This window comes from Lutra lutra, chromosome 2 (assembly GCF_902655055.1).
Source record: "Lutra lutra chromosome 2, mLutLut1.2, whole genome shotgun sequence".
Taxonomy (NCBI): Eukaryota; Metazoa; Chordata; class Mammalia; order Carnivora; family Mustelidae; genus Lutra; species Lutra lutra.
In genome coordinates, this window is record NC_062279.1 from 153,350,292 (window position 1) to 153,366,046 (window position 15,755).

At 41.3% G+C, this 15,755-nt stretch overlaps 1 protein-coding gene across 1 annotated transcript; it reads right to left on the reverse strand.

Annotated features, from left to right (window-relative positions):
• Positions 1-5,936: 5,936 nt before the first annotated feature.
• On the reverse strand, positions 5,937-7,753 carry LOC125093566 (actin, cytoplasmic 2-like). The gene has a single exon (XM_047718952.1). It carries the CDS (start codon positions 7,713-7,715, stop codon positions 6,588-6,590), a length of 1,128 nt encoding a protein of 375 aa, XP_047574908.1. The 5' UTR covers positions 7,716-7,753; the 3' UTR covers positions 5,937-6,587.
• Between the last annotated feature and the right edge of the window lie 8,002 nt (positions 7,754-15,755).

The following is a 15,755-nucleotide window of genomic DNA, read 5'->3' on the forward strand; positions in this document are numbered from 1 at the left end:
GCAATCAAAAATGGAGGCTCTCACTGCTAGGATAAATGAGGCAGAAGAAAGAATTAGCTATATAGCAGACCAAATGACAGAGAATAAAGAAGCTGAGCAAAAGAGGGACAAACAGCTACTGGACCACGAGGGGAGAATTCGAGAGATAAGTGACACCATAAGATGAAACAACATTAGAATAATTGGGATTCCAGAAGAAGAAGAGAGAGAGAGGGGAGCAGAAGGTATATTGGAGAGAATTATTGGAGAGAATTTCCCCAATATCGCAAAGGGGACAAGCATCAAGATCCAGGAGGTTCAGAGAACCCCCCTCAAAATCAATAAGAATAGGTTCACACCCCATCACCTAATAGTAAAATTTACAAGTCTTAGTGACAAAGAGATAATCCTGAAAGCAGCCTGGGAAAAGAAATCTGTAACATACAATTGTAAAAATATTAGATTGGCAGCAGACTTATCCACAGAGACCTGGTAGACCACAAAGAGCTGGCATGATATATTCAGAGCACTAAATGAGAAAAACATGCAGCCAAGAATACTATATCCAGCTAGGCTATCATTGAAAATAGAAGGAGAGATTAAAAGCTTCCAGGACAAACAAAACCCGAAAGAATTTGCAAACACCAAACCAGCTCTACAGGAAATATTGAAAGTGGTCCTCTAAGCAAAGAGAGAGCCTAAAAGTAGTAGATCAGAAAGGAACAGAGACAATATACAATAACAGTCACCTTACAGGCAATACAATGGCACTAAATTCATATCTCTCAATAGTTACCCTGAATGTTAATGGGCTAAATGCCCCAATCAAAAGACACAGGGTATCAGAATGGATAAAAAAACAAAACTCATATATATGTGGCGTAAAAGAAACTCATTTTAAACACGAAGACACCTCCAGATTTAAAGTGAGGGGGTGGAAAAGAATTTACCATGCTAATGGACATCAGAAGAAAGCAGGAGTGGCAATCCTTATATCAGATCAATTAGATTTTAAGCCAAAGACTATAATAAGAGATGAGGAAGGACACTATATCATACTCAAAGGAACTGTCCAACAAGAAGATCTAAAAATTTTAAATATCTATGCCCCTAACGTGGGAGCAGCCAACTATATAAACCAATTAATAACAAAATCAAAGAAACACATCAACAATAATACAATAATAGTAGGGGACTTTAACACTCCCCTCACTTAAATGGACAGATCATCCAAGCAAAAGATCAACAAGGAAATAAAGGCCTTAAATGACACACTGGACCAGATGGACATCACAGATATATTCAGAACATTTCATCCCAAAGCAACAGAATACACATTCTTCTCTAGTGCGCATGGAACATCTCCAGAATAGATCACATCCTGGGTCCTAAGTCAGGTCTCAACCAGTATTAAAAGATTGGGATCATTCCCTGCATATTTTCAGACCACAATGCTCTGAAGCTAGAACTCAATCATGAGAGGAAATTTGGAAAGAACCCAAATACATGGAGACTAAACAGCATCCTTCTAAAAAATGAATGGGCCAACCAGGAAATTAAAGAAGAATTGAAAAAATTCATGGAAACAAATGATAATGAAAACACCACAGTTCAAAATCTGTGGGACACAACAAAGGCAGTCCTGAGAGGAAGATATATAGCGGTACAAGCCTTTCTCAAGAAACAAGAAAGGTCTCAGGTACACAACCTAAACCTACACCTAAAGGAGCCGGAGAAAGAACAAGAAAGAAACCCTAAACCCAGCAGGAGAAGAGAAATCATAAAGATCAGAGCAGAAATCAATGAAATAGAAAACAAAACAAACAAACAAACAAAATAGAACAAATCAACGAAACTAGGAGCTGTTCTTTGAAAGAATTAATAAGATTGATAAACCCCTGGCCAGATTTATCGAAAAGAAAAGAGAAAGGACCCAAATAAATAAAATCATGAATGAAAGAGGAGAGATCACAACGAACAACAAAGAAATACAGACAATTATAAGAACATACTATGAGCAACTCTACGCCAACAAATTTGACAATCTGGTAGAAATGGATGCATTCCTAGAGACATATAAACTACCACAACTGAACCAGGAAGAAATAGAAAGCCTGAACAGACCCATAACCAGAAAAGAGATTGAAAGAGTCATCAAAAATCTCCAAACAAACAAAAGCCCAGGGCCAGACGGCTTCCCGGGGGAATTCTACCAAACATTTAAAGAAAAACTAATTCCTATTCTCCTGAAACTGTTCCAAAAAATAGAAATGGAAGGAAAACTTCCAAACTCATTTTATGAGGCCAGCATCACCTTGATCCCAAAACCAGACAAGGATCCCATCAAAAAAGAGAACTACAGACCAATATCCTTTATGAACACAGATCTGAAAATTCTCACCAAAATACTAGCCAATAGGATTCAACAGTACATTAAAAGGATTATTCACCACGACCAAGTGGGATTTATTCCAGGGCTGCAAGGCTAGTTCAACATCTGCAAATCAATCAGTGTGATACAACACATTAGGAAAAGAAAGAACAAGAACCATATGATACTCTCAATAGATGCTGAAAAAGCATTTGACAAAGTACAGCATCCCTTCCTGATCAAAACTCTTCAAAGTGTAGGGATAGAGGGGCACATACCTCAATATTATCAAAGCCATCTATGAAAAACCCACGGCAAATATCATTCTCAATGGAGAAAAACTGAAAGCTTTTCCGCTAAGGTCAGGAACACGGCAGGGATGTCTATTATCACCACTGCTATTCAACATAGTACTAGAAGTCCTAGCCTCAGCAATCAGACAACAAAAGGAAATTAAAGGCATCCAAATCGGCAAAGAAGAAGTCAAACTATCACTCTTTGCAGATGATATGATACTATATGTGGAAAACCCAGAAGACTCCACTCCAAAACTGCTAGAACTTGTACAGGAATTCAGTAAAGTGTCAGGATATAAAATCAATGCACAGAAATCAGTTGCATTTCTCTACACCAACAAGACAGAAGAAAGAGAAATTAAGGAGTCCATCCCATTTACAATTGCACCCAAAACTATAAGATACCTAGGAATAAACCTTACCAAAGAGGCTAAGAATCTATACATAGAAAACTATAAAGTACGCATGAAAGAAATTGAGGAAGACACAAAGAAATGGAAAAATGTTCCATGCTCCTGGATTGGAAGAACAAATATTGTGAAAATGTCTATGGTACCTAAGGCAATCTACACATTTAATGCAATTCCTATCAAAATACCATCCACTTTTTTCAAAGAAATGGAACAAATAATCCTAAAATTTATATGGAACCAGAAAAGACCTTGAATAGCCAAAGGAATATTGAAAAAGAAAGCCAAAGTTGGTGGCATCACAATTCCGGACTTCAAGCTCTATTACAAAGCTGTCATCATCAAGACAGCATGGTACTGGCACAAAAACAGACACATAGATCAATAGAACAGAATAGAGAGCCCAGAAATAGACCCTCAACTCTATGGTCAACTCATCTTCGACAAAGCAGGAAAGAATGTCCAATGGAAAAAAGACAGCCTCTTCAATAAATGGTGTTGGGAAAATTGGACAGCCACATGCAGAAAAATGAAATTGGACCATTTCCTTACACCACACACGAAAATAGACTCAAAATGGATGAAGGACCTCAATGTGAGAAAGGAATCCATCAAAATCCTTGAGGAGGACCGAGGCAGCAACCTCTTCGACCTCAGCCTCAGCAATATCTTCCTAGGAACATCGCCAAAGGCAAGGGAAGCAAGGGCAAAAATGAACTATTGGGATTTCAACAAGATCAAAAGCTTTTGCACAGCAAAGGAAACAGTGAACAAAACTAAAAGACAACTGACAGAATGGGAGAAGATATTTGCAAATGACATATCAGATAAAGGGCTAGTGTCCAAAATCTATAAAGAACTTATCAGACTCAACACCCAAAGAACAAATAATCCAATCAAGAAATGGGCAGAAGATATGAACAGACATTTCTGCAAAGAAGACATCCAGATGGCCAACAGACACATGAAAAAGTGCTCCATATCACTTGGCATCAGGGAAATACAAATCAAAACCACAATGAGATATCACCTCACACCAGTCAGAATGGCTAAAATGAACAAGTCAGGAAATGACAGATGCTGGCAAGGATGCGGAGAAAGGGGAACCCTCCTACACTGTTGGTGGGAATGCAAGCTGGTGCAACCACTCTGGAAAACAGCATGGAGGTTCCTCAAAATGTTGAAAATAGAACTACCCTATGACCCAGCAATTGCACTGCTGGGTATTTACCCTAAAGATACAAACATAGTGATCTGAAGGGGCATGTGCACCCGAATGTTTGTAGCAGCAATGTCCACAATAGCCAAACTATGGAAAAAACCTAGATGTCCATCAACAGATGAATGGATAAAGAAGATGTGGTATATATACACAATGGAATACTATGCAGCCATCAAAAGAAATGAAATCTTGCCATTTGTGATGACATGGATGAAACTAGAGGGTATCATGCTTAGTGAAATAAGTCAATCAGAGAAAGACAACTATCATATGATCTCCCTGATATGAGGAAGTGGAGATGCAACATAGGGGGTTAAGGGGGTAGGAGAAAAATAAATGAAACAAGATGGGATTGGGAGGGAGACAAACCATAAGTGACTCTTAATCTCACAAAACAAAGCTGAGGGTTGATGGGGGGAGGTGGGGGGAGAGGGTGGTTGGGTTATGGACTTTGGGGAGGGTATGTGCTATGGTGAGTGCTGTGAAGTGTGTAAACCTGGTGATTCACAGACCTCTACCCCTGGGGATAAAAATATATTATATGTTTATAAAAAATAAAATATTTAAAATCGACAACTTTGGTTCATCTAAGTAAATTATACACAGAGTAAAAATGTAATCCATAAACCAAGAGAAGGTATTTTAATACATATTATCGATAGAGTACTGTACAATATGCAAAAAAAAAAACCCTTTTTTTAGAAAAAGATTTTATTTATTTATTTGACAGATGGAGATCGCAAGTAGGCAGAGGCAGGCAGAGAGAGAGAGGGGGAAACAGGCTTCCTGCTGAGCAGAGAGGCTGATGCGGGGCTCCATCCCAGGACCCTGGGATCATGACCTGAGCTGAAGACAGAGGCTCTAACCCACTGAGCCACCCAGGCACCACTCCCCCCCACCAAAAATCTTTTGGGAATCAACAAGTGAAAAACCAAATGATCCTAATGGATAAATGAACTAATGGCATGAATGGGAATTTCACAAAAGGGGAAACATAACATGGTCAATAAACACAAGGAACGATACTTGATTTCCTTAGTAATGAAAGAAATGCTAATTAAAATATGAGATAAAATATCACAACTATTACACTGGCAAGCAAAAACCTTGACAATACCAATTGTTGGTAAGAATGTAGAGTAAAGAGAAGTTTCATAGTCTGCAGGTAGAAGTGTGCATTGGTATAATCACTTTGGTAAACAGTTTAAGACTGTCTAGTAAAGTTGAAGATGCCCATTTCTGTGACACTTAATTCTACTCCCAAGTATATATCCTGTGGCAGTGGTCTTCAAACTGGGTACATATATTTTCTGGGACTTCATGAAGATTTCCAGAGGGTTTGCAAACATGGGTGATTTTTTTTTAAGATTTTAATTATTTATTTGACAAAGAGATGCAGCGAGAGAGTGAACATAAGTAGGGGGAGTGGGAGAGAGAGAAGCAGAATTCCTGCCAAGGGATCATGACCTGAGCTGAAGGCAGACACTTAATGACTGAACCACCCCGGTGCCCCCAAACACAGGTTATCTTAAGTGAATTAATTTTTATACCTTCAGTATCTATATATACTCTTTTTTTTTTTTTCACTGCAGCACTTTTTTATTTTCCTCACACAATGACACGTTGCTGGGGCCTAATGTTCTCACATGACAGTAGAAAACCAAAAATTTGTTGTCATCTCTTAAAGAATTGAGAATTGTGTACAAAAACCTTACATAAATTAAAAGGATGAATAAATTTACAGTTGTAAATGCAAACCGTTTTCCAACTCAAGGCAATTAACCCACGGTGTTCTGGCAGGAAAACATCGGGTAAGAAAGGAAAGTGGGTCCTAAGGCTCGGACCTTCCCAACCCTGTTAGACCAGCAAGACAGAAATGACAACTCGTTCAGGACTCTTGCCAGCCTCTAGAGAAATCCTGGAATAGGCAGCTTACACATCAATACCCTGCACAGATCAAGAACCTCACGGCCTTGCGGGTTCTCCAATCAATGGATTTCTCTTCCATAAACGTGTTCTCAACCTCAGCCACGAACTGACCGAGCCACATGTGCTAAGGGTTTAAATCAAAGATATGTACAGGGTATTAAACATATACCAAGGGAACAGTTAACTCGGATACAAGGGCAAGATCAGCAACAAGTTCTACAATCCAGTGCTGATATCAGATACAAGCTTCAAGGACAAATTTCTTTTCAAAGGCTGATTCCAGTTTCACGAGGCCGGCATGAGGTGCGCCCATGTGCCGGGCCAACTGCTACTCCGGGTTCGCTCAGGCGGCAGGTGCTACGCATCTGCCCGCAGTCCGTTTAGAAGCATTTGCAGTGGACGATGGAGGGGCCCGACTCGTCGTACTCCTGTTTGCTGATCCACATCTGCTGGAAGGTGGACAGCGAGGCCAGGATGGAGCCCCCGATCCACACGGAGTACTTGCGCTCGGGAGGAGCGATGATCTTGATCTTCATCGTGCTGGGCGCCAGAGCGGTGATCTCCTTCTGCATCCGGTCAGCGATGCCAGGGTACATGGTGGTCCCACCGGACAGCACCGTGTTGGCATAGAGATCCTTCCGGATGTCGACGTCACACTTCATGATGGAGTTAAAGGTGGTCTCGTGGATGCCGCAGGACTCCATGCCCAGGAACGAGGGCTGGAAGAGCGCCTCCGGGCAGCGGAACCGCTCGTTGCCGATGGTGATGACCTGCCCGTTGGGCAGCTCGTAGCTCTTCTCCAGGAAGGAGGAGGACGCGGCCGTGGCCATCTCCTGCTCGAAGTCCAGGGCGACGTAGCAGAGCTTCTCTTTGATGTCACGCACGATTTCCCGCTCGGCGGTGGTGGTGAAGCTGTAGCCGCTCTCGGTAAGGATCTTCATGAGGTAGTCCGTCAGGTCCCGGCCAGCCAGGTCCAGACGCAGGATGGCGTGGGGCAGGGCGTACCCCTCGTAGATGGGCACAGTGTGGGTGTCCCCGTCCCCAGAGTCCATGACAATACCAGTGGTGCGGCCAGAGGCGTACAGGGACAGCACAGCCTGGATGGCCACGTACATGGCTGGGGTGTTGAAGGTCTCGAACATGATCTGGGTCATTTTCTCGCGGTTGGCTTTGGGGTTCAGGGGGGCCTCGGTCAGCAGCACGGGGTGCTCCTCGGGGGCCACGCGCAGCTCGTTGTAGAAGGTGTGGTGCCAGATCTTCTCCATGTCGTCCCAGTTGGTGACAATGCCGTGTTCGATGGGGTACTTCAGGGTCAGGATGCCGCGCTTGCTCTGGGCCTCGTTGCCCACGTAGGAGTCCTTCTGGCCCATACCCACCATCACGCCCTGGTGTCGGGGTCGCCCGACGATGGACGGGAACACGGCCCGGGGGGCGTCGTCCCCAGCAAAGCCCGCCTTGCACATGCCGGAGCCATTGTCGATGACGAGCGCGGCGATCTCCTCTTCCATTGCGGGCGGCGGAGGTGGCGGCGGTGGACGTGAAGGACGAGCGGGAGGAGGATGCGGAGCACCGGCCGGCGGCGGCGAGTGAGACCCTCTATATATACTCTTTTGAAAATTGTTCTGACAATATGTTCTGGATAAAAACCATCTTTTCGGTTCCCTTTTCCCAACCCCTTTTTTACAATCACACTTGTTGTCTTGAAAGAAAACCTCTCACCAACTTTCTCTTACTCTGGTATATCGCTCTGGAATATAAAAATCCTTGGGGGTGGGGTACAACAGTGGTAATGCAAGATATTATTACCCTGTAGCCTCCTTCAATCAAGATTCCATAAACCTGTGGTAGAGCTTTGTGATTTTTCTGGTCCTGTAAATTTTTCTAAGAGCAAAGTATTGTGTTAGAAATGGGATAGTTTGGCTCCTATTAGGATGTTCTGAATTCAGCATGAGTAATGACAATTTTCGTTTAATGACCTTACCTCTTGAAATCTGTGACTGCTATCCAAAATACATCAGCCTTGTGAATATCAAAGATGGCAGCACCTTATTTCATCCCAGTAACAAATTTAGAGCAAAGCAATATCTCAATCACTTATCTATCTATCTGCCCATCTGTCCATCCATTTATCAACCTTAGAGTTATCACAAAAGTAAAATGTTTGTCAGGGCTTCATAGTAACGCATTTATTTAATTTTAGAATTAAACCAGATTTTCTCATGCAAAATAAGTCTGGCCTGGGTGATTAGTTAAAACTAAAAACTAGTTTGTCTATTCAGTTTTAAACTGGACATTATCCCTGGATTGATTGAATTACATTCTCACTTCTGAGATTTAGATGAAAATGTCTTAAGAGACCTTGATAAGATAAAAAACATTTTATCAAAAATATTGTATCAGCAAAATTTGATGAAAATAAACAGCATTTATTTTCCTGTTTCTAACCACATTAGGTTAAGCAAGGTTACTCTAAGTGAAAAAATTACATTTATGATGAATAGTTATTTGATAAATCTTCCTTGAATAGATAGATGATGAAGCCTCCTGGTTGTATTTCTGAGAAACTGAACAGGTTTTTGTTGTTGTTTGTTTGTTTGTTTGTTTTTTACAAGTCAGAGTTTACAATTCTTTACTTTCAACCAAACTGACAAAGGGTTCAATCAAGTTGTCAGCTGATGGATCATTAAAAGTAATGTTTAAAAATGCTAGGTTACTAAATGGCTTTTTGCATAAAACTTAGAAAGAATTCAAGGAATTGAGTGACTTTTCTGTAACAACATTCCTTCCATTTCGAGCTTTAATATCAATGAGAATATTTCTGTGTCTTGAAACTCTCCAGAATGTCCAGAAAAGTGGCAGCAATTCCAGGAATCTTTGCTAGTGGAAGCCCATTTTGTCAGCCTGATCTGGGGATTCTGGGCTAGAAGATACCTGGAGACATAGGAACTTATCTTCCCTCTTAAGTTTCCTGAAACAGGGTTGCCTTCTGTTTCCTCATCCAGCTTCATTCTCCCCTTTACATCCCCTCTCTGCTTCACTCCCACTGAAGGTAAAAGCTCATTTGAGAACAGGAATGCGTGGAACACAGTGCCAACCACTTGTATCTTTCCATTTGAATTGGCCTCATCACCAAGTTTCACCATATTTATAGCATGACAAATATCACAATCTTTGCAACTATTAAAGCCTCTATTAAAAATTTTTGCTCATTTTATTTTGTTTTTAGATGTTTACTTAAAACTATTGAGGGAATATTTATCTTTTCAAAACTTTTAGCAGATAGGCAAAAATAGACAAAAATTTGAAGAGCATTTCTCTAGGGAAATTCTTGCATATATGCCTTAAGGCTCATATGTAAGAATCTTTTTTGTTCCTAAGAACAAAATGCTAGAATAATCAAATGCCCATTTAAAATAGGATTAAATAATGTATAATACATTCAAGCAAGGGAATACCATACAGCAATGAAATTGAAGAAATAAGAATTATATTCATCATTATGGTTCTCAAAGTTGAGTGAAAAAAACAAGTTACGAAAGAATATATACAGTATGATTTTTGTAATCCAAAGTCTAAACCTCAGCAAAGCTGAACATTATATTGTTTAGGGTTTACCATGGCAAAATCATAAAGAAAAGCAAGGGAATGGCCAACATAAAATTTAGGATAGCAGTTTCTTATGGGGGTGGTGAGGAGTTTGAAGCAACCCATTAGTCATGTTTGGGGACTTCAGAGGCACTGGTGATGTTCTAGCTTCTATTTGTTAAATTCCAAGGCAGATGCTGGGTCTTTTTCTTCTTATTATTAAAATTATAAATATGCATAGTATTTTTATGTTTAAACTATTTTCTAATGTGCATAATATTTTATAAGTATTTTTAGAAGAAAAGGTAAGGGAAATTCAGGAGTGTCTTAGGATTGACACTACTGTCAAGGGATTAAAGTAGAAGGCAAAATGAGCAAGAAGCAGCTGAAAACTCTTGCAGATTGTGACCTTTCATTTTCTTGATGGGGTCTTCTCTTGCCCCATTCCTGCTCAAGAACCTCCAGGCAGCTGGGGTGTTGGAGTCAGGAGGGTAGCAATACTCTTTCTCTGTATGATTTTCTGTCCTGACACAGACCCTTTCCGGTGGCTAGAAACAAAGTCATGGTTAAGAAAAGTGTCTGGCAGGAAGTGGGGAACTGAAGTGCTTATCAGAAGCCCAAATGGAAATTAAGTCAGACACAATGGTGGTTAGGTTTCAGTGGGCTTGCATGGGAAAAGACTCCCCCCAGACTTGTTGGGTTCCAAGATTATGACAAGAACAATTCCAGATGCCACCAGCCTGTGAGCCTGAGGCCCCCAACACATAGTCTGCCTTGTTTAGAACCTGCTCAGGACCTTGCTTGTCAGCATGCACCCTGGGCTTTTGAAGTAGGCAGACCCCTTCACTCACTATGTCCCCAGGACCATCTTCCTCAATGTCTTGGGCCCATTCCTTTTGCTCCCAGAATTCCTCTTGTTTTTGTTTCTTAGTGGATATATGAGCTTGGAACTGTTGGCTTTTCCTACTGTGTCTACTCCTTGGACTTGAAAACTGATGTGTGAGTAAGGCACTCTGGTTTAACCTCAGCCGCACATAAAATTAAGACTTATATAGGCTCACTCCAGCTCTTTTTCCACTTGGGGGTTCCAGCTAGGAATGCAAGGTTGGTGTCAACTTATTACAGTGTCCTGAAGGAAGTCTGCATGCTGAGTCTGAAGAGCATTGAGAAAGCAAGGGTTGGTAATAAATCCACAGTGTGCAGTCCTCTCCTCACGATGCCTAAAGAGTCTACTGTGAGGATAGCTGAAGGCTTTGATGGAACACGAGCAAAGAACATTTGACCTGAGTCATACTCAGTGAAAAGGGAACACAAGGCTAGAATATTTTCTCCAGTATTCCCCTGATTGATGTTCATGGAATATTATTCCTTGCAATATGTCATGCAGAGAAAATACAAAACACTGAATATCTGATCCTCCACTTGGAAAGTCATAATGGCTCTGAGAAGTCTTGCAATAAAGATCATTTAATTTTGTATTTACCAAACATAAAGGATCATGAAAACTCTTCCTCCCTCCCTCCCTCCTTTCCTCCATGCATCCTTTCCTTCCTTCTTCCCTACCCCCTCCCTCTCCCTCTCTTTCCTTTCCCTCCCCCTCTTTCTCCTCTTCCTTTCTTTATTTCTCCTCATGTTCTGAAGGACTGGATTTATTTAGAGTATACTTTGGGTAGTGCAACTTTATCAACATGGAGAAACCCATAATAGCAAATGAGAGGTGGGTCTCATAGCCATTGTGCACTGACCAGCAGCTAACCTTGACCTTCCGGTGCACTTGAGGAGACACAAATCAACAAGCTCTGTGACATCACTGAAAAGAGCATGTTAGAAGGTCACTCTGACAGAAGTTTTACATTATTAGTTGAATTGGATGAACTCATTATGCCTAATGAGAATGAATTTATGTCATTTTATTGACATAAATTTACCAGTAATAATGTAGATCTAAATAATAGAGTGGTCCCTTTGCAGATAGTTCTAGAATCTTTCAACGTATTTCCATGATATATTACTTAATTGGCAACTTCTGTCATTCTGGTGACATTTTGCCTACTGATCACATAACCAGTTCTTGGTTATTGATGCTTTACAATTGAATCATAAGGTAGACATTCCAAAACACTGCACAGTGTGTAAATCATTTATATGTAATCTGAGAAGGTATTCATTCTTTCTATAAACATTAGGAGCATACTGAGATCATAGTTCCATGTTAAGTCAGAGAAATAGAGAACAGAACAAAACCAATTTCACTTCCTTAACAGAAATTTTGAAGAGTGAGCCTCCTGCATGCAAAGTGGAGCCATAGGGCCTTTTCCTATTCCTTGGGCATTTATTTGGTCAACATTATTATCTTCATTTTGCAAACGTGGAACCTGAGACTCAGAGACATTCAACTTTTCCAGGATCATTTATGCTGTGAGGTTAAATCTGAAAGAAAAATACAAGATATTTGATACAGGCTGCATACTTAAGCAAGGAGGTTTTATATCACTTGAATCAGCAAACTTTACAAATAATGGTGATGCCCAAATGGTGACTTGAGCTGAGCAAGGGCTGCCCAAACTTCCCTGTCAACTGATTTATGAGTCTTTGACAATCCCCACCACTTCAGCAGTGCTGTGATTTAAGGATTTTATGATTCTGACCAAATACTCTTTGCAGCCAAATTTGGACTCTCTTTGGCAGTCAAGAGCAATGGTTTCCTATCTTTTAAAAAAGCAGCACTTAACCCTTTCTTCCACTGAAGTAGCACACAGATGCCTGATATATAACAGCTCTAGGAGGGTCCTCTGGGCCCCTTCTCGTCCTCCTTTCCTTGCCCTCAGCAGTGGTGGCTCCAGCGCATCAATATAGAAGGAGAGTAGAACCATTAATCTGGTTTTAAAAGGTGCCAGGGACCTGGCATAAACTAATGACTAAATAGCAAAGTTTTATTAAATATAGGTTATTTAGGGTTTTATAAGGTGGAACTTATTATTACTATTATAGGTTATATATTATATAATTGTATATACTATATATTATATTACAAGTTATAGATTATTATTATAGGTCTTTATTAGATACAGGTTATTATATAATTTTATTAGATACAGGATTTTATTAGACTATGAGTTATTGTGTCTGGAGTAACGGGTTAGTATATGGGTTGATTAAGGGTTCCTTCACCCAGGTACCCACTTGGTGCTACCTTTGTCCCTGAGTCCCTCTGTAAAACCCCCTACAGCTTGGCAGGCAGTTTGGACAGTGCTGGACTAGTAGAGCGCGGCTCCCAGGCTTTAAAGATGTGCATCTTGTGGCCTTGGCAAAGCCTCTCCCTCTCCCTGGACACATTCTCTGCAGGCACAAGAGGTCAGCATCTTGTCCCTAGACTGTGCCCCCAGGATTTTCTCAAGATTAATGAAATCAAGTCCACAAAGCCTCCCCTGTTCCTTGGAGAACAGGAAGATGGAGGGAAGAGAAGAAGAAAGATATTGTTAGATGAAATTATCAGGTCTGGCCACACTAGGGTAACATTCTTGAATCCAGCCTATCAGTTTGCTTATTTACAAAAGGGCTCAGAGGCTCCCCCTGCTTCCCTCTGTGTCAGGAAAGAATTTGAAAGTGATTGACAGTTTTGTCTTTCTCTGGTAGCTCTTATACTCTCCTCCTACACCAAACCCAACAGAGATCTGTGGGATGGGAATATGGAGGCAGAGGAAGTGCAATCATGTGACCTGCAGCTAAGCTTCCATCCTTGACACAGGCTTAGGCAGTGATCCGGCCTGAGACAGGGATTGGTGAGTTACTGTAAAGAGAAAGCCTCTTCTAAATGCTCAGACTCCCTGGCTCTCACTGCAGGCTTGAAGGATTTGACTGTGAATACTTCTGGAATCCTCCCTTCCTTGTTCTTGATTAACCTTTGAAAGGACATTCTGCATCTCTGGGAGAAGTGGCCCTTATTCTGCTCTAAGCAAGAAAAATGAGATATTAGGCATTATCCTATAACAGTGGTGGATTGATTGATTGATTAATTCATTCATTCATTTATGTATCAGGCATGTAAAGCAAGGGAGAAGGAGAGATTAAAGAGCAAATTCAATATCATGGCTCCTTACGTGGGCTTTAGAGGTCTATGGACCCCCTGATTTTATAATTAATATGCATGCCTATGCTAATATGCATTTATCCAGAGAAAGAATTCATAGCTTTCATTAAGTTCTCAAAACTTTAAGAGCTGCTAGCTTATGGCAAAGATATGTTGTAAAGGTTTTTGTCATAAAGGGTAGGATATATTAGTCCAGTCTGAGTTAGGTGGAGAGGTGGTGGTATGGGCAGGTGAAAATATTAGTCTCAGGATGGGGGGCGGCCAAAGATAGCCAAGTGTGACAGCAGCCACATGCGACCAGCTGTAATGATTTCTCCTGGGGTGTGTTTACCTGATGCTTGGTAATAGAAAGGTGAACACAAACCTTTTGTGTGGTGAGAAGATAATAAACCTATGGAGAGAGAAGTCTGAATGGAGAATCTGTGTCTTCAAGGTTCTGAGGAATCTGCAAATATTCTGGGAAGACAAGATGAGTGTGTTTTCCCCCATACCCTTTATCAGCAGGGGGAGTCCCAGGAATCTCTTACAAATGGGCTTCACTGCATGTGACTGCTAAAGGTGGAAAGCTTCCCAACCCGTGGATGTTGGTGGCTCCTAATTTAGCATTTATTAATTAGGTACTAATCCATTTACTGTCACCCTCACTTGAACTCAGACAGCAACCGTGTCTTACTCACCAGTGTGTTCCCAGTGTTCACCTAGAACACTGCCTGGGTATCCTAGTTCCCCACCAAATTCTGCTCCCCTGCATCCACACTTTTGCATCTCCTGTCAGGAGACGGTGTCTGTTTCTTCACTCTTTGAATGTGAGCTGCCTGGATGATGTGTTTTGGCCAATAGAATGTGGCCGAAGTGACATCATATGAGTTTTAGAGTGTAGGATTTAAGAAGCCTTGTAGCTTCTGCCTCTCCCCCTCTTGGAGCCCTGAGACACCGTGATCAAGTTATCTTACTGGAGAGAACACATGGACAGAAACTGGAGGAAGAGAGAGCATGAAGTGAGCAAGCGAGAGAGACCCAGCCAGACTGCAGCTTTTCTGGTCACGTGAGCAGAGGATCCAAATGGGGATGTAAAATGATTTTGCATCCTACAGGCCCAGCTAGGCTGTCCCAGCCAACATCATAGACACAGCTGTGCTAACCCTGACCTGCCAAAATTGTAGAATTGTGATCGATTAAATGGTTGTGGATATCGAAGCCTCTGAGTTTTTAATTTTAACTCACTAAGTTTTGAAGTGATTTGTTAAGTAGTAACAGATAATTGATATGGTGGTGGTTAGATGATACTCAACAAATACGTATTGATGAGTGAATGAGTGAATGAATGAATGAATAAAACAAACTGGTTTCCTCTCTGAAGAGCTGGAGTTTATCTACCAGGTACATACATACCTATCAATGTTATGTACTTGATAATCACTTATCTGAGTCTGTGGGGCTAAGATAAATAATCCCATCAATTTCTAGTGCTCTTTATCTTTATATTATATCAGCACTCCCTGGTGGACGTCTGGAAAATTCCTGTTTAACAGGGCAAGAAAGTAAGCATTAGGGGCAAAGAGTGTGCACAGAGCTCCAAGGAGGTGGGGTGCCGGGAGCATATGGCTTCCTGGAGTGGTCAAGCAAAGTTTCAGAGGGGATGATTTCTCAGATGAGAGGATTTCCTTTACCACTGGGAGCAGCAGAAAGAGCTTTGCAAGCAGTGGAAACCAAATGTGCAAACACACAGAAGCTGGAGAGGTTCTGTAGAATCTTTAGAATCACAAGTAGCTTCTGGAACAATTTTATGCACCAGACCTTGCTGACTACTCAAAGATTTCACATGTTTGTGAGAGGGTAGTGGGTGGGTAGCTGGATGGAGGTGATGCTGGGG